This window comes from Schistocerca americana, chromosome 1, assembly GCF_021461395.2.
Source record: "Schistocerca americana isolate TAMUIC-IGC-003095 chromosome 1, iqSchAmer2.1, whole genome shotgun sequence".
In the NCBI taxonomy this organism is placed as follows: Eukaryota; Metazoa; Arthropoda; class Insecta; order Orthoptera; family Acrididae; genus Schistocerca; species Schistocerca americana.
Window position 1 is genome coordinate 1,151,436,954 of NC_060119.1, and position 23,996 is coordinate 1,151,460,949.

The following is a 23,996-nucleotide window of genomic DNA, read 5'->3' on the forward strand; positions in this document are numbered from 1 at the left end:
AAGTGGAACGGTAGAGATAGAGCCTGAAAGTGGTTCTGCAATCTATCTACCAAACACTTGGGAGTTCTAACAACCCTACCACAACAAAGGTCAAAAATTAATTATGATTGTAGTGTTGCTCACGCTGCTAAATATTGCATTTTCGGGCAACAACAAAGTTATATTATGTGGCAGGTGTCATTAGAGCAAACTTAATAAAGTCATTTCATGAAATAATGGCTAAACTAGGCACTCATCTTTTCGTGTTTCCCACGCTGGTCTCGTTGTGAACTCATGGCTCAATCGTCGAAAATCTAGGTAGTGATGATTCCAAGCTCGGATGCAAAGAGGCCTAGATGTTATTCTGCGATATTCAATAGTTTTATAGATGCGAAGCTTCCTGGCAGATTAAAACTGTATGCCCGACCGAGACTCGACCTCGGGACCTTTGCCTTTCGCGGGCAAGTGCTCTACCATCTGAGCTACCGAAGCACGACTCACGCTTTACTTCTGCCAGTATCTCGTCTCCTACCTTCCAAACTTTACAGAAGCTCTCCTGCGAACCTTGCAGAACTAGCACTCCTGAAAGAAAGGATATTGCGGAGTCATGGCTTAGCCACAGCCTGGGGGATGTTTCCAGAGGTTCGCAGGAGAGCTTCTGTAAAGTTTGGAAGGTAGGAGACGAGATACTGGCAGAAGTAAAGCTGTGAGTACCGGGGGTGAGTCGTGCTTCGATAGCTCAGATGGTAGAGCACTTGCCCGCGAAAGGCAAAGGTCCCGAGTTCGATTCTCGGTCGGGCACACAGTTTTAATCTGCCGGGAAGTTTCATATCAGCGCACACTCCACTGCAGAGTGAAAATCTCATTCTGGTTTTATAGATGTGTTTCATAAACCATTCTTGAAGATTAAACCTTTGCAAGTTAAGACAATGGTGATGTAAAAAAGTATTCAGCACTCCGAATTTAAGTTACACTTCTTTTTTATTACTTTTGTTGCAACATCACTTCACAATATAAAACATACTTGAAAATATCTTCCTCACTGTTAAGGTTCACATTTCATAAACTGACTACAATTTGCGTCTTTTCAACATGACGATCAGGACTTGACTCTCTAATCACGAGTTACGCGCCCAAAAATCAGAGTTACAAGTACGTCAAAGATCATAGTGACAAAAGAAAGAATACACATAAGGTTAATATCATTGCAATATAAACATATCGATGTATCGAAGTACCTCTACATTAATGAAATCAAATCTGAATGTTGTCACAGAAGTATGTTAACTACTTTACAGAAACACAGTAGAATATTGCTGGTATCGAGAGGTTGAGGTGAGGTGCCGTAATGGTTACGTAATTCAAGTACCATTACAGAGTGAACTGCAAAGTGTTCGTTCAGGTGCAGATGTACTTACGTAGACCTGGGCGGACGGGATGGAGATGCCGGCGCAGAAGCCGGTGAGGATGCGCGCGGAGAAGAGCATGGCGTAGTTCTGCGAGAAGGCCAGCAGCACCCAGAAGGCGACGAACAGCGGCGCGCTGATCATGAGGGTGCGCTTGCGGCCGAGCCGCTGTAGCAGCGGGCCCGACGCCAGGCTGCCCACGAACGCGCCCAGCGGCGGCACCGAGCCTGGCACAGCACGAACGTCATGTGGCAGCCGGCAGACAAAGAGAAAAAAAGCAGCCACTCTGCTCACATACACTGGTTACCATTATTTAGGGAACCGTTCAAAAGTAAAAAGTACCTCTGGAAAATACGAAGCGTATGGTGTACCACAGGGTTCTATTTTGCGTCCACAGTTGTTTCTGATAATTGCACCGGACAAAAGTCAGTCACCGTGAGAAGACATCAGCACATACAGGAAGTACCTCTGGAAAATACAGAGTGTTACAAAAAGGTACGGCCAAACTTTCAGGAAACATTCCTCACACACAAATAAAGAAAAGATGTTATGTGGACAGCCAGCCGCTGGTGGCCAAGCGGTTCTGGTGCTACAGTCTGGAACCGCGCGACCGCTACGGTCGCAGGTTCGAATCCTGCCTCGGCCATGGATGTGTGTGTTGTCCTTAGGTTAGTTAGGTTTAAGTAGTTCTAAGTTCTAGGGGACTTATGACCTCAGCAGTTGAGTCCCATAGTGCTCAGAGCCATTTGAACCATTTGTTATGGACATGTGTCCGGAAACGATTAATTTCCATGTCAGAGCTCATTTTAGTTTCGTCAGTATGTACTGTACTTCCTCGATTCACCGCCAGTTGGCCCAATTAAAGGAAGGTAATGTTGACTTCGGTGCTTGTGTTGAGACGTGACTCATTGCTCTACAGTACTAGCACCAAGCACATCAGTACGTAGCATCGACAGGTTAGTGTTCATCACGAACGTGGTTTTGCAGTCAGTGCAATGTTTACAAATGCGGAGTTGGCAGATGCCCGTTTGATGTATGGATTAGCACGGGGCAATAGCGTGGCGCGGTATGTTTGTATCGAGACATTTCCAGAACGAAGGTGGCCCGACAGGAAGACGTTCGAAGCAATTGATCGGCGTCGTAGGGAGCACGGAACATTCCGGCCTATGACTGGCGACTGGGGAAGATCTAGAACGACGAGGACACCTGCAATGGACGAGGCAATTCTTTGTGCAGTTGACGATAACCCTAATATCAGCTTCACGAAAGTTGCTGCTGTACAAGGTAACGTTGACCACGTCACTGTATGGAGAGTGCTACGGGAGAACCAGTTGTTTCCGTACCATGTACAGCGTGTGCAAGCACTATCAGCAGCTGATTGGCCTCCACGGGTACACTTCTGTGAATGTTTCATCCAACAATGTGTCAATCCTCATTTCAGTGCAAATGTTCTCTTTACGGATGAGGCTTCATTCCAACGTGATCGAATTGTAAATTTTCACAATCAACATGTGTTGGCTGACGAGAATCTGCACGCAATAGTGCAATCACGTCATCAACACACATTTTCTGTGAACGTTTGGGCAGGCATTGTTGGTGATGTCTTGATTGGGCCCCATGTTCTTCCACCTACACTCAATGGAGCACGTTATCATGATTTCATACGGGATACTCTACCTGTGCTACTAGAACATGTGCCTTTACAAGTACGACACAACATGTGGTTCATGCACGATGGAGCTCCTGCACATTTCAGTCGAAGTGTTCATACGCTTCTCAACAACAGATTCGGTGACCGATGGATTGGTAGAGGCGGACCAATTCCATGGCAGCCACGCTCTCTTGACCTCAACCAAATGGTTCAAATGGTTCAAATGGCTCTGAGCACTATGGGACTCAACTGCTGAGGTCATTAGTCCCCTAGAACTTAGAACTAGTTAAACCTAACTAACCTAAGGACATCACAAACATCCATGCCCGAGGCGGGATTCGAACCTGCGACCGTAGCGGTCTTGCGGTTCCAGGCTGCAGCGCCTTTAACCGCACGGCCACTTCGGCTGGCTGACCTCAACCCTCTTGACTTTCATTTATGGGGGCATTTGAAAGCTCTTGTCTACGCAACCCCGGTATCAAACGTAGAGACTCTTCGTACTCGTATTGTGGACGGCTGTGATACAATACGCCATTCTCCAGGGCTGCATCAGCACATCAGGGATTCCGTGCGATGGAGGGTGGATGCATGTATCCTCGCTAACGGAGGACACTTTGAACATTTCCTGTAACAAAGTGTTTGAAGTCACGCTGGTACGTTCTGTTGCTGTGTTTCCATTCCATGATTAATGTGATTTGAAAAGAAGTAATAAAATGAGCTTTAACATGGAAAGTAAGCGTTTCTGGACACATGTCCACATAACATATTTTCTTTCTTTGTGTGTGAGGAATGTTTCCTGAAAGTTTGGCCGTACCTTTTTGTAACACCCTGTACAAGGCGTGTGGTGTACCACAGGGTTCTATTTTGGGTCCAAAGTTGTTTCTGATAATTGCACCGGACAAAAGTCAGTCGCTGTGAGAGGACATTAACAAACACAGGTAGTGGACAAAAATATGGAAACACCGTGAGAAATGCATGCTACAAAATACAAGGCCTGTTCACAAAGTAAGCTCCGATTGATTGCCAAATTGAAACCACAGTGAACATCAGAAATGTTTTACTTGTAACAATTAGCTACACCTTTCAGCTACTTCTCTACGTAGTCGCCGTTCTGACTTAGACTTTTGTCATAGCGTTGTACCAACTTTTCAATAGCCCCATCATAGAAGACAGCCGCCAGTGCTTTCCGCCAATTCTCCACGCTGGCCTACACCTGGTTGTCTGTGTCAAAATGTTATCTTCAAAGACAGCGGTTCATGTGACCAGAGATGAAACTCAGGGGGAGACAATTGCGGACTGTATTGTGCGTAATCTAACATTTCCATTTGAAAACGATGCAGGAGCATCTTCATTGCCCCTGCAGAATGCGGCTGAGAATTGTCGTGAAGACGAAACAGCACAACAGTTATGTAATGTTAGCTGCATAGCTTCAGGCGAAATTTCTCACCAGGCCCTCGTACTTGGCGGCAGACACTATTTTCTAGACATCTTTACGCACCTACTGTGAGCTCAGAAATGAGAAGAGCGACGTGATGCTAACTGGGGTTATACTAGAGACGCTACCCAACACATCTGTGCAAAGCTTTATCGGATTTTCGTAGTCGTTTCCATTTCGCGACTGATCAGAGCTTACTTTCTGAACGCCCCTCGTACATGCAGATGATAGCCAAGCCTGAAGATTGCACTGTTATATTTTACCATACACGGCAAGTGTGTAATGCTCTGCCGGCCGAAGTGGCCGAGCGGTTCTAGGCGCTACAGTCTGGAACCGCGCGACCGCTACGGTCGCAGGTTCGAATCCTGCCTCGGGCATGGATGTGTGTGATGTCCTTAGGTTAGTTAGGTTTAAGTAGTTCTTAGTTCTAGGGGACTGATGACCTCAGCAGTGAAGTCCCATAGTGCTCAGAGCCATTCGAACCATTTTTGTAATGCTGAGTGCTTCCATTACCAAGGTAACCGAAGTATTCAGTGTCCCAAGGGACACCGTATCGATAATTTATGCCACATACTGGGTAAAACATCATTCGCTAACTCACTACGTGGACGAATGCATGTACTGAGTGCTCGTGATGGACCGTCATAGACGTTTATAGCGAAAAATAAGCGGAAGACAGCGGCAAAAGTCGCTGCAGAGCTCAATGTCGCTTGGTGAACCCTGCCAGCACCAAACGGCTCCATAAAGCAGAGTATTACAGGGCGAGTTGGAATTCCATAACCACTTGTCAGTGGTTCCAATGTCATTACCAGGAAAACATGGTGGCCGAGTCGTAAAAACTGAATTATGGAAAAACGGAAGAAAGAAATGCGGTCGGATGAACCTTGTTGCACAGCGTTTCCTACTTCTGGCCGTGTTTATATCCCAAGAGAGAAACATGGTGGGTTGTTCAGTGATGACTTGGGCAGCAGTATCGTGGTATTCCATTGACCCCACGGCTACTCTGGAAGGCTGCATTACTGCCAAGGATTATGTGACCATTTTGGGTGATCAGCTCCCATCCATAGTTCAGTATTTGTTTCCCATTGGTGGTCCTGTGTTCCAAGATGAACAGGGCCTCTGTTCGTACAGCATGTAGCATCCAGGGCTGGCTTTGTGACCCCAAGAATAATTTGTCGCTTCTTCCCTAGCCACCTCAGTCACCATATGTCAACAATATTGAGCTTTTCTGGTCTCCATTCGCGAGAAGGGCACGAGATTTCAACCCACTTCCATCATCGTTACCTGAACTTGCTAATATTTCGCAGGAAGGGTTGTATAAGATTCCCTTAAAACCATACAGGACCTGTATTTATCTATTCCAAGATGACTTGGAGCTGTTTTTCTACACATATTGGGCATGCTAATGTGTTGTGTTTTTGGTATTTCGATAATTTTGTCCACCCGCTATACGTCTATACTCCACAAGCTACATACGATGTGGGAAAGGGTACTTGTGGACATCGGTCATATCCTCCCCTTTTTTCTGTTCAAGGTGAGAGTGGTGCACAGAAAGAATGGTATTGCCAAGCGTCTATGTGAGCTTCAGTGTCTATACTTTTACCTTCATGGTATTTCCAAGAGATATACGTAGGAGGAAGAAATATACTGGTGTCCACTACTGGAATTTTATCAGTAAACCACACCATGATGGAAAACTCCTGTCTTGCAGCATCTTCCACTGGAGATACTTGGGCATTGTGGCTCTTTTGCGCTTATTAAAAGTAAGTGAAACACACGTCACATCATCACTCGTATTACGTCAGCCAGAAAAACCTGACAAAGTTTTTACCTACACCGATTTCCATAAATTATGGAAAAATTAACAAAAATATTTCTGGAAAACATAATCCATGTGGTGTACCACAGGGTTCTATTTTAGGTCTTATGTTGTTTCTGATCATTTCAATGGACGACAATTAGTCCCCTGAGAGGACATGTACATCTCTACTGTGCAAGCTACATTGCAGTGTGTGGCTCAAGGTACGTTGTGTGAAGCTATCACGTGCTTCTTTTTCTGCTCCTGTTGAGAATGGTCTGTGACGAGAATGAGTGTTGGTAGACCTCTGGGGTAAGCTCTAATCTCTCTTCTTTTGTCTTCACGATCTTTTCGCGAGATATACATAAGATGAAGCAATATATTAATTGACTTTTCTAGGAATTTACGCTCTCGGAATTTAACGTCAAACCACACCATCACACTGTATACGTCTGGCATTGGAATTGGCTGAGCATCTCCGTGACGCGCTTATTAAATGAACCTGCAGTGAAACACACTGCTCTTCTTTGGACTTTCTCTATTTCCTCCATCAGTGCTGTCTGGTTCCAGGCTGATGAACAACATTTGAGTAGTGGTCGAACGAGGTTTTTGTAAAGTATGTCCTCTGTGGGTAGACTACAGTTACAGAGAATTCTTCCGGTGAATCAGTCTTCAGTGTGCCTTATCTGTGATTAGATATTCCTAGATGTGACTGCTTCCAGTGATTGTTCTGCAATCACGTCACCACACAGTAATGGATTTTGAGCAATGGTGTAATGTATCGATAAATCGATATGCTCTTATATATGTCTCTAAGATGTTGCCCAACGAGTACAGCTCCATCTGGCGTGGCCTAGAGGGCCGGCTTGCTGGACCCTTAGGAGAGTATGACAGTTAGTATGACTAGTGGAGTATCAGTGGAGCAGCCAAGCGGAAAGGAGGCGCTCTGCCGCTACCCACGTGTCTCTGTCTCTGTTGGCGTAAACTGGCAAGGATACGCAGGGATAATGTTGGCTTGTTGCAGTGCCGGATCTGTTTCTTGGTACTGAAGTCCACGCCTCCATATAATATGCAGGCTGAATTGTTTGAGCAGAAGTGTATGTGTTAAAAAGGGAATTTTGTTAGGGTTGCTTGTGCTCTGGCATCGGTGCTGTTTAGGGATCCTTCTTGGACCCACTCATTGTGGGTGCAGTCGGCTTGCAAAGCAGACTATTTATGCGATTCTGTGCACAGGCCTTGGGCTGCGAAAGCTCGCGCCGTTCGTCTTCTGCAGTGCTATTTCTTCCAAGCGCCGCCGTGGCATTTAATGCTGCTGTTCAAAGTTGGAATTTTAGAGCAAATCTGAGTCATTCTATTTGTTAATTGAAAGAGGCTCACTTTTTATAACCTCATTGCTTCTTTAGAGTTATTTAATCATTTTACCAGTGGTTGAGATGTCAACGGTCATTCTTATTTAATGTAAATTTTAATTATTAAAATATTATTGTGTAACGCCGTAAGCCTACCATGTCATGTTTTATGAGATTTTAAATCTTTTGTTCTCCTTCTTTAGTCATTTTGTTTTTTAGTATAAGAATTTTCTGGCAGTGGTCTATTATGTGGTCGGTTCACTTTTCTTAAATTTTTTGTTAGTGTCTTCTGCTTATGAAGTTCTGGTAATTTTTATGGCTGTTTACATTTGGCTTGATGTTTGTATCATTAGTCTTTTCTCTTCTGGTCTGCAAACAGCGACTGCGTGCGAGCTGTAGCTGACATTTTCTGCCATTACTGATTGTTGTTCGATATTCAGGTTACTTGTTGATTAATTAAATTCTTAATTGTGTTTAATGTAATACAGTCTGTGCAAAACAAATTTGTGTGATGTACCAGTGAATGAACTGTTCCAAATCCCCACTGGTCTAGACGTCCCTCGTTTTTCTTCCTGGCCCAAATTAAGAGGCCGTATTTTCATTTCAGATCTTTCTGCCTATTTACGCCTCGGGCTAATACTGTGTAACAGCGTCTGTAGCTTTGACAGTGACCTTAGTTCAGTGGGAAAAGGAATCATCAAGTTTATTCACAAACACCACATCCAGCTGAAGCTACTCGTTGATGGTTAGATCTCGCAGAGCTACCAAACTGTGGGGGATGTTGATGATAAAGTTCCAACAGATGTTGCAGGTAGTCCCAACATTTTTTATAGGATTAAGGTCGGGTGTCTTACCGGAAAAGTCTAGGAGGTTCAAACGGCTCTGAGCACTATGGGACTTAACTCCTGAGGTCATCAGTCGCCTAGAACTTAGAACTACTTAAACCTAACTAACCTAAAGATATCACACACATCCATGCCCGAGGCAGGATTCGAACCTGCGACCGTAACGGTCGCGCGGTTCCAGACTGTAGCGCCTAGAACCACTCGGTCACTCCGACCGGCAGTCTAGGAGTGTTTGTCATACCACGAACGTATGCGTTCAGCCCTTCTTCTTGGTCCACAGCCCAGTTAGAATTAGTAGAAGAAGAGGCGACACCTGGTCACCAAGAAGGTTGAAATAAACTTCCTGGTTAATGTTCGCGTTAATTTGAATAAGTGTTCCCAAGTCATCGTAAAAACACCCCCTCTAAACATCATTGAACCATCTCCAGCTTGAACTATACTCTCCACACAATAAAGCATAGGCCGTCGGTGCTCTTGCATCTTTTGGAAGAGGGCAATATGATGACAATATAACTCGGACAACGCTACACTCCTCCGGGCAGCTATTACCGAATTTCTGTGTTGCTTGGTCCCCTGAAGATGTAAGAGTACTCTTCGGCATTTGTCCCTTTCTTAGGTTGCATTCATCGCGGGTCTCTTGCTCAGAGCAAAGTTAGAGGCAACTGGAAGAAAGCGCAGGAGACTCCCGTGTAGTCCTATAACAAGGGTAAGAGAATAGACCTGCAAAATCAATTAGAAGCTATTGAAATAAAATGACACCCTACACAGAGCAGGTGACCTGCAGTATAACACGGCGTGGGATCCAGTGGTCGCGCGGTTCAAAGGGACACATCGAACGCCAAGTCAATGATGACCATATGTCGCGATACCGCGAGCACCAGTGACGTCACAGCCGGCAGCCACTGTATATAACGGGGCACCAGCAGCCCAGTGGCACTCATGCCACTTGACAACGGTCAAGGAGTGCATGGCCGAAAGCTGGTGTAATATTAATCACTTGATGCGGCTGGAAACTCGAGAACCTTTTATTCAATGTTGCCCCCACGAGAATCTGCATTCTTAAAGTTCACCTAATTTTTTCTCCACGTATCTGTTTTTCTTTTGTCTGCCCTTTATACATACAGGGTGTTTCAAAAATGACCGGTATATTTGAAACGGCAATAAAAACTAAACGAGCAGCGATAGAAATACACCGTTTGTTGCAATATGCTTGGGACAACAGTACATTTTCAGGCAGACAAACTTTCGAAATTACAGTAGTTACAATTTTCAACAACAGATGGCGCTGCAAGTGATGTGAAAGATATAGAAGTCTGTGGGTGCGCCATTCTGTACGTAGTCTTTCTGCTGTAAGCGTGTGCTGTTCACAACGTGCAAGTGTGCTGTAGACAACATGGTTTATTCCTTAGAACAGAGGATTTTTCTGGTGTTGGAATTCCACCGCCTAGAACACAGTGTTGTTGCAACAAGACGAAGTTTTCAACGGAGGTTTAATGTAACCAAAGGACCGAAAAGCGATACAATAAAGGATCTGTTTGAAAAATTTCAACGGACTGGGAACTTGATGGATGAATGTGCTGGAAAGGTAGGGCGACTGTGTACGGCAACCACAGAGGGCAACGTGCAGCTAGTGCAGCAGGTGATCCAACAGCGGCCTCGGGTTTCCGTTCGACGTGTTGCAGCTGCGGTCCAAATGACGCCAACGTCTACGTATCGTCTCATGCGCCAGAGTTTACACCTCTATCCATACAAAATTCAAACACGGCAACCCCTCAGCGCCGCTACCATTGCTGCACGAGAGACATTCGCTAACGATATAGTGCACAGGATTGATGACGGCGATATGCATGTGGGCAGCATTTGGTTTACTGACGAAGCTTATTTTTACCTGGACGGCTTCGTCAATAAACAGAACTGGCGCATATGGGGAACCGAAAAGCCCCATGTTGCAGTCCCATCGTCCCTGCATCCTCAAAAAGTACTGGTCTGGGCCGCCATTTCTTCCAAAGGAATCATTGGCCCATTTTTCAGATCCGAAACGATTACTGCATCACGCTATCTGGACATTCTACGTGAATTTGTGGCGGTACAAACTGCCTTAGACGACAATGCGAACACCTCGTGGTTTATGCAAGATGGTGCCCGGCCACATCGCACGGCCGACGTCTTTAATTTCCTGAATGAATATTTCGATGATCGTGTGATTGCTTTGGGCTATCCGAAACATACAGGAGGCGGCGTGGATTGGCCTCCCTATTCGCCAGACATGAACCCCTGTGACTTCTTTCTGTGGGGACACTTGAAAGACCAGGTGTACCGCCAGAATCCAGAAACAATTGAACAGCTGAAACAGTACATCTCATTTGCATGTGAAGCCATTCCGCCAGACACGTTGTCAAAGGTTTCGGGTAATTTCATTCAGAGACTACGCCATATTATTGCTACGCATGGTGGATATGTGGAAAATATCGTACTATAGAGTTTCCCAGACCGCAGCGCCATCTGTTGTTGAAAATTGTAACTACTGTAATTTCGAAAGTTTGTCTGCCTGAAAATGTACTGTTGTCCCAAGCATATTGCAACAAACGGTGTATTTCTATCGCTGCTCGTTTAGTTTTTATTGCCGTTTCAAATATACCGGTCATTTTTGAAACACACTGTAAATTATCTGCCATTTTTAGTGTCAGAAGATGCACAAATTCTGTTCTTTCTGCAGATAACATAAGTAGACAAGTGTAGCAGTCCTCATAGCAGTAAGGTAGCTAACGAATTCTTTTGAAAATTTCGACTGATGTGCCATGTCAAATGTAGCATTATACAATTTTGACTTTAATCTGCACATATTAATAAGTATTTCTCATAACACTTTTCAATCTTTTTAAAAAAAATCTACTCAAACAATGAAATGCAAGAAGTGTTAGACAGTGTTAAGTTTGGTTGGTTTGGGGGAGAGGACCAAACAGCGAGGTCATCGGTCCCAGCGGATTAGGGAAGGATGGGGAAGAAAGTCGGCACTGCTGTTTCAAAAGAACCATCCCAGCATTTGACTGAAGCGAATTAGGGAAATCACGGAAACCCTAAATCACGATGGCCGGAAGCTGATTTGAAACGGCGTCCTCCCGAATTCGAGGCCAGTGTGTTAACCACTGCGCCACATCACTCGGTTAGTGCTAAGGCTTTAGGGATACAGGTAGATCATAACAACCTTAACTCCAAAACTTCCACCCTTCGTTTAATGAAGCGAATTAATTCACCTACATCTTGACTATTATTGAAATATATGAAATAAAATCGACATAACTTTTGAACGGTTTGCCTTAGGACGTTCAAACTGCACGGTTGGCCGTGGGGTATGATGAGAATTAGAATGCGCTGTATGGTTTCGTTTATTGATGGACCCCATTTCATTTGCTTGCCTTCGTCAATAAGCAAAATTGGCACATTTGGGGGACTCAAAATCCGCATTTTGGGATCGAGAAGTATCTTCATCCTCAACGGATGACTGTATTACGTGCAATTCCCAGTCATGGAACAATCGGTATGACATTCCATGATGGGACGGTGACTACCGACCGGAACGTGAAGGTTTTAGAAGATGATGTCATCCTCATTATCCAAAGTGACCTTGATTTCGTCAAGATGTGGTTCATGCAAGATAGAGCTCGACCCCGTCGAAGAAAGAGAGTGTTTGATGTCCTGGAAGAGCACTTTGGAGACCGCATTCTGGCTCTGGGTTACTCAGAGGCCACTGGCATGGGACTCGATTGGCCGCCTTATTTTCCGGATCTGAACATGCGACTCATTTTTGTGTGGCTATGTTAAAGACAAGGTGTACGGCAATAACCCCAAAACCGTTGCTGAGCTGAAAACAGCCATTCAGGAGGTTATCGATAGCATCGATGTTCCGACACTTCAGCAGATCATACAGAATTTCGCTATTCGTCTGCACCCCATCATAGCCAATGATGGCAAGCATATCGAACACGTCATAACCTATATCCGAATATCTGTAGTGACGTTTACTTGTTGAATGATAAGTGTGCACGCCGTAGTTTGTAACTAATATAATTTTTTTTTCGTATAGTTCAGTAATTGTCACACTGTACATTCGTAGTACACTTAATTATACATATAAGTGATTTAAGCATGAGGAAACTGGTTAGTCTCCATATTTTCATTCACAATAAATATATTCCCTGATGAGCTTTGTCGTTAACAACATTTATCTTGTCTGCGATCAGGGCCATAAGACCACGCGATACTAAGCGTTCATGGTCATCCTCTGCCGACAGCGACATTAGGTGTATAGAGGGGCGTGGCGTCAGCACACTGGTGTCGCTGTCAACTGTCAGCTGCTCTAACATTGCAGCCACTACTTCTCATTCAGGTAGCTCCTCAACTGGCCTCTCGAGACTCAATACACGCCGTTCCAGTCCTCCCACTGGAGAAAAAATTCTGATAGCGTCGGAAATCGAGCCAGGGTCCTCTGCAATATAGTCAAGCACCTTGGCTGCACAGTAATAGAGGTGTATAGTCTAATAAAATATTTGTACTGTAGTCTACAGTTTCACTTGACCAGTACCTAGGAATTTCAAGACTTTACATTCATAAATTACTGCCAAAAGTTAGGATATTTCAAACAGTAACACACCTTCTCCATCTTCTTGTTCTTCTTGTTCTTCTTCATCTTCTTTTCCTCCTTCTGTTGATGCTGAAGTGCGTTAGGCCTTACTCTGCCTGTTGCAGCTACAGTTCATCTTTCCATTCTTTTCCCAGTCTTTCAATGAAACTTTTATCTTGCTGAATATATTGCCAAAAATATAGCAGTGATCTTGACTCCTCCATTCGCAACACGTGGGGTATTCATTTCTGCCCAATTTCTTCAACAGTTTCATTTATATCAAATATTTTCAATTCCTTCCTAATTTCTGTATTTCTTTTGTAATCTAACTTTCTGTACCCCGCTGCGTTTTTGAGGAATTTCATTTAATTGGCCTGTAATTTCAATTTCTATTTCCATTCACGAACGTTCACTCCCCTACAGGAATGTTTGTACCAACATCTATATTATTATGCATTGGAAAGACAAGCTGTCGTTTCACGTCGTTAACAAAAATCTCGAAAAGCTCTTGACCGATCTACTTCAAATTTTTACACAGTTTTCTGATACCAGTCGCAAGGACATGGGCTACACACTTTTCGTAAACGACAACGCGCAGGATTCCAGTGAAAATCGACTACGGGGAAGAAAATGGTGTGCTGTCGATGAAACTGTGCGGCCTAGATAGTTTTTCTCACAATCTGCTCCAGCTACGGTAGGAGGGCGTGTAAACCATTACATAAATTGCTGCTCCCGTGGTATTCTGTCTCCTTATATAAATTTATGTAATGGTTTACACGCCCTCCTACCGTAGCTGGAGCAGATTGTGAGAAAAACTATCTAGGCCGCACAGTTTCATCGACAGCACACCATTTTCTTCCCCGTAGTCGATTTTCACTGGAATCCTGCGCGTTGTCGTTTACGAAAAGTGTGTAGCCCATGTCCTTGCGATTGGTATCAGAAAATTGTGTAAAAATTTGAAGTAGATCGGTCAAGAGCTTTTCGAGATTTTTGCTAACGACGTGAAACAACGGCTTGTCTTTCTAATGCATAGTAATATAGATGTTGGTACAAACATTCCTGTAGGGGAGTGAACGTTCGTGAATGGAAATAGAAATTGAAATTACAGGCCAATTAATTATGTGACCTGGGCTGTCATTTAAGCTACTGTCCTAAGACAACAGCAGCTGGAGGGGTGTCTGGTACCCCGTATGCTTATGACCCCAACCGATTTACCCCTTAATTTTAGGCGATTTCCACTCCCAATTATGGTTTTCTTTATACTGACAATAAACAAGGCTCAAGATCAGAGGGAGGGGTAAGGGGACAAAGAGGGTGTAAAGAGGAGAGGGGCAAATAGATGGGGGATGAGGGGATGAGCAGAGAGGAGCGGTGTAAGGGGGAGGGGGGAGGAGTGTAGGGCGTATATCCAGTTTCTATACACATTTAGAAATTACGAAGAACTGTCAGGTTCACTACTTGTTTTATAAAATTTAAAATATGTTCCTCTTCTTACTTTACTTTGGAGAGCTCTCCAAATGACACCTCTTAGGTAAATGAATTTCTCAATTCTTTCTCTTTCATCAAGGCCTGCTCTGTAACTTACCATGCGAGGTGGTGCAGTGGTTACCAAACTGGACTCGTGTTTGGGAGGACGACGGTTCAAACCCGTGTCCAGCCATCCTGATTTAGTTTTTCCGTGATTTCCCTAAATCGCTTCAGGCAAATACCGGGATGGTTCCTTTGAAATTGCACGGCAGACTTATCTCGCCATCCATCCCTAATCCGATGGGACAGATGACCTCGCTGTTTGGTCCCCTCTCCGTAACTCAGCCAACCAACCAACCATCTGTTCCCTTGCATGGATCCTAAAAAATTAGATCTACTTACTTGCACTATGATCTTGTTTTCTTTTACTCTTTTTGTACTTAATGCTTTCTTTCCCACAGAATGCCATAGCTTTTGTTTTTGTGTACTGTTATACACTGAAGCACCAAAAAAACTGATATAGGCTTGCGTATTTGAGTACAGAGAAGTGGAAACAGGCAAAACACGGCGCTGCGGTCGGCAACGTCTATATAAGACAACAAGTGTCTGGCGCAGTTGTTAGATCGGATACTGCTGCTACAATGGCAGGTTATCATGATTTAAGTGAGTCTGAAAGTGGCATTATAGCCGGCGCACGAGCGATGGGACACAACATCTCAGAGGTAGCGATGAAGTGGGAATTTTCCTGTAGGGCCATGTCAAGGGTGTACCACGAATATCAGGAATCCGGTAAAACATCAAATCTCCGACACCGCTGCCGCATGGCCCCGTCAACACCGACATTGGACTGTTGATGACTGGAAACATTTCCCGGCCGAACGAGTCTTGTTTCAAATTGTATCGAGCGGATGGACGTGTACAGGTATGGAGACAGCCTCATGAATCCATGGACCCTGCGTGTGAGCAGGGGTCTGTTCAAGCTGGTGGAGGCTCTGTAGTGGTGTGGGGCGTGAGCAGTTGGAGTGATATGGGACACTTGATACGTCTAGATACGACTCTGACAGGTGACACGTACGTAAGCATCCTGTCCGATCACCTGCATCCATTCATGTCCATTGCGCATTCCGACGGACTTGGGCAAATCCAGCAGGACAATACGACACCACGCACGTCCAGAATTGCTACAGAGTGGTCCCAGGAACAAACTTCTGAGTTTAAACACTTCCGCCGGTCACCAAACTCCCCAGCCATGAACATTATTGAGCATATCTGGGGTGGCTTGCAACGTGTTGTTGAGAAGAGGTCTCCAACCCCTCGTACTCTTACGGATTTATGGACAGCCCTAAAGGATTTATGGTGTCCATTCCCTCCAGCACAACTTCAGACATTAGTCGAATCCATGCCACGTCGTGTTGCGGCTCTTCTGGGTGCTCGCGGGGGTCCTACACGTTATTAGGCAGATGTAGCAGTTTGTTTGGCTCTTCAGTGTAGATGTTTTACGTATATGTGTTACACCTTAAGTATCAGATATATTTTGTTTAGTTCATAACAGCTGTCTGCAGTCTGTTGTCACTGTTTCGGATTTAAACTTGATCGTCTGCAAACAGCATCGTCCTCACATAATTCTGTTAGTCCCTCTCCGTAGCCCATTTGTTAGCGTGTTTTGTTGTTATTCGGAGGACGTGGGTTCGATTCTAGGCACTGTTCCGTATTTTTCCTTTGCGGGAGGTCTGGAACAGGATGCATTCAGCCAAATGGGGAGCTACGTGAGTGAGAAGTAACCGTTCCGAGGCCAAGAAACAAGACAAGCGCTGGCAGAGCGGTGTTCGCAGTTCTGCAGTTTCATGCTCGTAAATGAATATGTATTAAAGAGCATTGGTGGAAGGTAGCTACCTTGTCGAACTCCTCATTTAATATCTTCTGTTCTTTTTCTCACTACCCCAATGACTTCGATTCTTGTAGTGTTACAGATCGCCTGAATTACCCACATAAGATGTAATAGTACGCTTCTTCTTCTTAACACCTGCCGTAATAATTGTCTATTTATTTTATCTAAGGCCTTCATATAATCTATGAAAATGGAGTGTGTTTATTTATTGTATCCCTCTAATTTTTGGCCCTCTTTCTCACTTTGTGTACACGATTCGCAACATTTGACTCGCTACATGCACCTAGTACGTTCTACAGTAATGCGACAAATGAAAGCTGACTTCATCCGCTTAAAGTTAAAAAATTGGTTAGGTGTGAGCGGGACTAGCGCTCTCTACATCTACATCCACAAGGATACTCCGCGAGCCACCGTGCGGTGTGTGGCTGAGAGTACCCTGTCCCACTACTTATCATTTCCCTTCGTGTTCCACTCGCAGAACAAAGCGAGGGAAAAGCGACTGTCTATATGCTTCCATATGAGCCCTAGTTTCTCGTATCGTGTCTTCATGGTTCTTACGCGCAATGTACGTTGGCGGCAGTAGAATGTTTCGGCAGTCAGCTTCAAATACCGCTTCTCTAAATTTTCCCAACAGTGTTTCTCGAAAAGAAAGTCGCCTTTGCTCCAGGGATTCCCATTTGAGTTCCCGTAGCACCTCTGTAGTACTTGAATGTTCCGTGCAAACTTAGTTACGTACTCGCATATAGACAGTTCATCCAGCCAGGGAGTCAAGAATCTCGAAGACTTTTGCGTTATTCACACTGACATTGGCAACATATCGGTCCCCGGGAATGTGTAATTTTATGTTTGTAGTCGTATAGCAAATGACAGAATTTTTTTTTTCGTTTTATGTAATTACAAATTAACAATTCGGTTTTTTACCTGTATTTGTACTAAGAAGCCTTCCCTCTTGCCAAATGTCATGATTCTATATCAACGGGAAGTGCCCTATACCTTTTGATAGGTGAGTTTTCGAGTATCAAAACATGTGACATAAATGTCCGTATCTTTTGAGTGCACTGACTTAAAAGCTTCAATTTTTTTACACTGCCAAGGGACCGTAGACCTTATTATGTGTCATAAATTTCAACTTGGCGGATCTATCCGTTCCTGAGGAAAAGAGTTTTTAACAGTCAGGCAGATAGACGGACGAAGAACAAAGTGGTACCATAAGGTTTCCTGTTTTAACGATTCAGGTATGGAACCCAAAAAGTGGTACAGAAACCAGAGTGCCAAATAGAAGAAAACACAAAAATTACGACCAAATTTTTAATAAAACAAGGAATACATGCTAACGGAACATACATGGGACCTCTTCGATTAGCCGACGACATTGGACTGTTTGCCTCCAGTGTAGACGAAGTTTAACAACGAAAGGAAGGAGTACAATAATAGTAAAATAATGCATAAACAAAACACCGATAAAAAATTGCACAAATTAACAATGAAGTCGGGGCGAGTTGACGAGGCCACTGAAGCCGTTGTTCCAGCAGGAGCTACTACCGTGCCTGTACCAATGCATATCCCACCCTCTCTCCAGCTCCACACTCATCTTATCCTGTTCCAAGGAAACTTCAAGAGACTCTCTCTTCCTGACACAGAAATTCGTCTTGCTGGATATAGGCAGGCGTGGATCCAGCATGGCTCCATTCTGGGACGGTATCACCATTTGTCCGTCACCCCTAGCCCGGAAAATAACATTCCACCTGCCACTTTTAATGTGTCACAGGTGTCTTCGATTTTAATAGTATTAACAATCAAATACTGTATGTAAAATATTTAAATAGAATAACAATAAATAGTTTAATTACAATTTACACTCAAGCGCAAAAGAATCTGGGATAAGCATGCGTATTCAAATACAGAGATGTGAAAACAGGCAGTATACGGAACGGCGGTCGGTAACGCCTATACAGGGTGGTCGGAAATTACTGTTACGGACTTCTAGGGCTTGTAGAGGGAAGTGAGTACATCGTATTTTGAATAGGAACCCATGTCCGGTAATGTCACCCAACGAGACCACAGAGCGTCTCTAAATGTAGGTATACGCGGGGAGATTCCGTGATGATGTTACAGACTTTCTAGGATGATGGAGAACGATAAATCCATCAATTTGAAGTAAGGATCCCTGTACCGGAAACGAACGAGTCGGAAGTTATAAACGAAAATCGTTCTGATACCTCCGACATTTGAATACATGTACCGGTTCTTGTGTTGCGAAGAGTGTAGAGCTGCTAACTTTCAGTGGTGGTAGTGTGGACAAAAACGATAAAAAATGTCCAATCAACGTGGGCTCTAAAGTGCGTACCTTAACAGCTATGAACACTTGCTCAGTGGAGGAGATGTGTTTCACATTAGCGAAGATATACAAATGGTCATAGCTCCTCAGGTATGCAATTTAGAGCCCATGTTTACTGGACTTTTTTCTCGTTTTTGTCCACACTACCACCACTGAAAGTTACCAGCCCTACACTCTTCGCAACACAAGAACCGGTACATGTATTCAACTGTCAGAGGTATCAGAATGGTTTTCGTTTATAGCTTTCCACTCGTTCGTTTCCGGTATAGGGATCCTTACTTCACATTAATACATTTACGGTTTTCCATCATCCTAGAATGTCTGTAACATCATCACGGAATCTACCCGTGTATACGTACATTTAGAGACGCTCTGTGGTCTCGTTGGGTGACGTTACTGGACATGGGTTCCTGTTCAAAATACGATGTACTCACTCCCCTCTACAAGTCCTAGAAGTCTGTAACGGGAATTTCCGGCCACCCTGTGTAAGACAACAAGCACCTGACGCAGTTCTTAGATCGGTTACTGCTGCTACAATGGCAGGTTATCAAGATTCAAGTGAGTTTCAACGTGGTGTTACAGTCGGCGCACGAGCGATGCGACACAGCATGTTCGAGGTAGCGATGAAGTGGAGATTTTCCCGTACGACCATTCCACGAGTGTACCGTGAATATCAGGAACCTGGTAAAACACCAAATCTCCGACATCGCTGTGGCCAGAAAAAGATCCGACAAGAACGTGACCAACGACTACTGAAGAGAATCGTTCAACGTGACAGAAGTGCAACCCTTCAGCAAATTACTGCAGATCGCAATGCTGCGCCATGAACAAATGTCATCCGAAGACCCACTTATGTATCCTTGATGACTGCACGACAAAGAGCTTTACGCCTCGCTTAGGCCCATCAACACCGACATTGGACTGTTGATGACTAGAAACATGTTGCCTGGTCGGACGACTCACGTTTAAAATTTTATCTAGTGGATGGACGTGTATGGTTATGGACAACCTCATGAATCCATGGACCCCGCATGTAAGCGGAGGACTGTTCAGGCTGGTGGAGGCTCTGTAATGGCGTGGGGCGTATGCTGTTGGACTGATGGTGCCACGCACGTAAGAATCATGTCTGATCACCTGCATGTCGATTGTGCATTCCGACGGACTTGGGCAATTCCAGCAGGACAATGCGACACGTCCAGAATTGCTACAGAATGCTCCTGGAACACACTTCTGAGTTTAAATACTTCCGCTGGTCACAAACTCCCCAAACATTATTGAGCATATCTTTGATGCCTTACAACGAGCTGTTTAGAAGAGATTTCCACATCCTCGTACTATTACGGATTTGTGGACAGCCCTGCAGAATTCATGGTGTCAGTTCCCTCCAGCACTACTTCAGACATTAGTAGAGCCCATGCCAAGTCGTGTTGTGGCACATCTGCGTGCTCGCCGGGGCCCTACACGATATTAGGCGGTTGTACCAGTTTCTTCGGCTCTTCAGTGTATAAAATGTTTTATTATGGCTATAATAGTACCTTGTTTACCTCAGCGATTCTTACATCGTTTTAGCATAACTTATAAAATATTGTATTTCAGAAATTACAGCATTTGATAAGCATTCTTTCGTGAATGTGTCAGGCAATTGATTTAAGAAGTGTAATAGCAACAAACTCTCATTACTTTCATTGCGTCGTAATTTATATAATGTAAAATCGAAGTTTGAGAGCATGTGAGATTTCATAAAGAAACTCATATTATGTTTATTGATTTTATGAAAGTCCTTCACAAGCTAGATAGCAGAATGTGTTGGGAAATGATGGACAGGACATTCTAAGAGCCATCCGAAAAATGTACCAAGGCACCAAAATTTCCGTTGCCGGAGAAAGAGAATGTTATACGTATACATATAACATGAACTTTAGGCTTACGACAAGGATGCAGTTTGTCTCTCATACTTTTTAATATTTATGGTGATGTTAGGTTGAGACAATGGCTAAAATAAACAGTTTAGCGCCTATAACATTAATTTACTGAAAACACTTTGTCGATGACCAACTTCTTATAGCTGACAGTGAGGGTGTCATTCAAAACACCATTTATAAATTAAATCTGACTGTTGAGAGCCTTAACTTCACAGTCTCGACCCTAAAAAAATCATTGCTTTTAAACCTCAAGACCCGGTCCCAAACACGATTATAATAAACCACAAGAAAACAGAATGAGTGAATGAATTCACCTTCTTCTAATACACCATCTCCTTTACAAACCACGAACACATGCCGAAAAAAAATTGAAAGGCTCATTTGCATTAAAGGAATCACACACAGATACTGAATAAAAACGCGAAGAAAGAAACCCTCGTAAAATTCTACAAAGCAATGGCAATGCCATCTACACTTTAATGCAGTGAGATTTGGATAAGAACAGTAGGCACTGAAGGCGGAACACAAGCTGCAAAAATGAGGTTTTGAAGAAGAGCAGATGGCTACAGACTATCTGATTTGAGAAGGAATACAACAATCAGACAAGGTTTCAAGTAAACAACTGAAACGTTTACTATGTAAATCGTGGCTTTTGATTACTGAAATTATTTATACTTTTGAGACTTCTAGCTTTCACGTTAATTCATTCTCTGAAAACTGGTTGGTAAATTTCAAAACTGACACACGTCAGAATAGAATGCGAAAGCTTTTACACCCCCCCCCCCCCCTCGGCTCTGCGCCTGGCTATAGTACTAGCCCTTAATTTTATTTATTTATTGATTGAGTCATCAGTCGTTGCACTGGTTCGGTGTGGCCCACCACGAATTCCTCTCCTGCGTTAACCTCTTGATCTCAGGGTAGCACTTGCTGGATGTAGTCCAATCTCTGTCTATCCTTACAGTTTTATCCTCTACAGTTCCCTGTAGTACCATTAAAGGTATTCCCCGATGCCTTAACACATGTTCAATCATCCTGTCCCTTGTTCTTGTCAGGGTTTTCCAAATGTCCCTTTCCCTGCCGATTCTGCAGACAACATCCTCATTCCTTATCTTATCACACCCTCTGATTATCAGCATTCCTCTGTAGCAATACATCTCAAAAGTTTCGATTCCTTTCAGTTACGGTTTTCTCAATGACCATTATTCACCAGTATACAATGGTGTGCTCCAAACGTACATTCTCAGAAATTTCTGCCTCAAATTAAAGGCTATGTTTGATACTAACAGACTTCTCTTGGCCAAGAATGCTCTCTTAGCCTGTACTAGCCTGCTTTTTACACTACTGGCCATTAAAATTGCTACACCACGAAGATAACGTGCTACAGACGCGAAATTTAACCGACAGGAAGAAGATGCTGTGATATGCAAATGATTAGCTTTTCAGAGCATTCACAGAAGGTTGGCGCCGGTGGCGACATCTACAACGTGCTGACATGAGGAAAGTTTCCAACCGATTTCTCATACACAAGCAGCAGTTGATCGACGTTGCCTGGTGAAACGTTGTTATGATGCCTCGTGTAAGGAGGAGAAATGCGTACCATCACGTTTCCGACTTTGATAAAGGTCGGATTGTAGCCTATCGCGATTGCGGTTTATCGTATCACGACATTGCTGCTCGCGTTGGTCGAGATCCAATGACTGTTAGCAGAATATGGAATCGGTGGGTTCAGGAGGGTAATACGGAACGCCGTACTGGATCCCAAGGGTCTCATATCACTAGAAGTCGAGATAACAGGCACCTTATCCGCATGGCTGTAACGGATCGTGCAGCCACGTCTCGATCCCTGAGTCAACAGATGGGGACGTTTGCAAGACAACAACCATCTGCACGAACAGTTCAGCGACGTTTGCAGCAGCATGGACTATCAGCTCGGAGACCATGGCTGCGGTTGCCCTTGACGCTGCATCACAGACAGGAGCGCCTGCGATGGTGTACTCAACGACGAACCTAGGTGCACGAATAGCAAAACGTCATTTTTTCGGATGAATCTAGGTTCTGTTTACAGCATCATGATTGACGCATCCGTGTTTGGCGACATCGCGGTGAACGCACATTGGAAGCGTGTATTCACCATCGCCATACTGGCGTGTCACCCGGCGTGATGGTATAGGGTGGCATTGGTGACACGTCTCGGTCACCTCTTGTCACCTCAGTCCATAAGATATTTTTTGACGGTCCATTCCATTCAAGAAATACTATAATTTTTCTTCACTTTCTCTGAGGGTAGCACTGTCATCAGCGATTATTATTGATTTCCTTCGACCCTGAACTTTAATCCACACTTGAACTTTTCTTTTATTTCCGTCGTTACTGCTTCGATGTATAGTTTGATCAGTAGGGGCGAAAGATTGTGTCCCTGTCTTACATCCATTTTAACCCGGGCACTTCGTTTGTGGTCTTCAAACCTTATTGTTCCCCTTTCTTTCTTGTACGTATCGGATATCACAGGCCTTTCTCGGTATCTTACTCCTACTTTTCTCATAGTTTGGAACATCTTGGACCAGTTCACGTCGTCGAATGTTTTCTCTACATCGACAAATCCTATGATCGTATCTTGATTTTTCTTTGGTCTTGCTGCCATTATCAAGTGCAAAGTCAGAACTGCCTCTTTGGTACCTTTATCTTTCCTAACACCAAACTGATCGTCATCCAACAGATCCTCAATTTTCTTTTGCATTCTTCTGTATATTATTCCTGTGAGCAGCTTGGATGTTTCACATGGTAAGGTGATTGTAAGGTAGTTTTCGCACCTATCTGTCCTTTCAGTTTTCGGGATTCTATGGATGATGGTCTAATGGTACGTCGCCAGTCTTATAGATTCTACACACCAACTTCAACAGTCGTCTGGCTGCCATTTCCCCCAATGATTTTACAAATTCCAATAGAATGTTATCTGTCCTTTCTGCTTTATTTGATCTCAAGTCTTCTAGAGCCTTTTTAAATTCTAATACTGTAACCTGTAAGTCTTCCCCATCACATCCCGTTTCTTCTTTTATCACATCATCAGACAAGTATTCCCTCTCAAACAGGCCTTCAACGTAATTTTTCCACCTATCCGCTCATTCGTTTGCTTCAACAGCGGAATTCGCTTTGCATTCATAATCTCACCACCGCTGATTATAATAAAACCGAAGATTTTATTTTTCTATATGCTGAGTCAGTTCTTCCAATGATGATTCCTTCGCATTTTTTCCTGAGCCATTTCGTCTTAGTTGCCCTGCACTTCCTATTTACTTA

General features: G+C 43.9%; 1 protein-coding gene across 1 annotated transcript in view; it reads right to left on the minus strand.

Annotated features, from left to right (window-relative positions):
• The window catches only part of LOC124597453 (facilitated trehalose transporter Tret1-2 homolog), a 252,053-nt gene that overhangs the window by 84,147 nt on the left and 143,910 nt on the right, over window positions 1-23,996 (minus strand). The window contains exon 3 of the mRNA XM_047135939.1: window positions 1,398-1,612. Coding sequence (XP_046991895.1) covers window positions 1,398-1,612 — 215 coding nt within the window. The remainder of the gene's footprint in view (window positions 1-1,397; window positions 1,613-23,996) is intronic.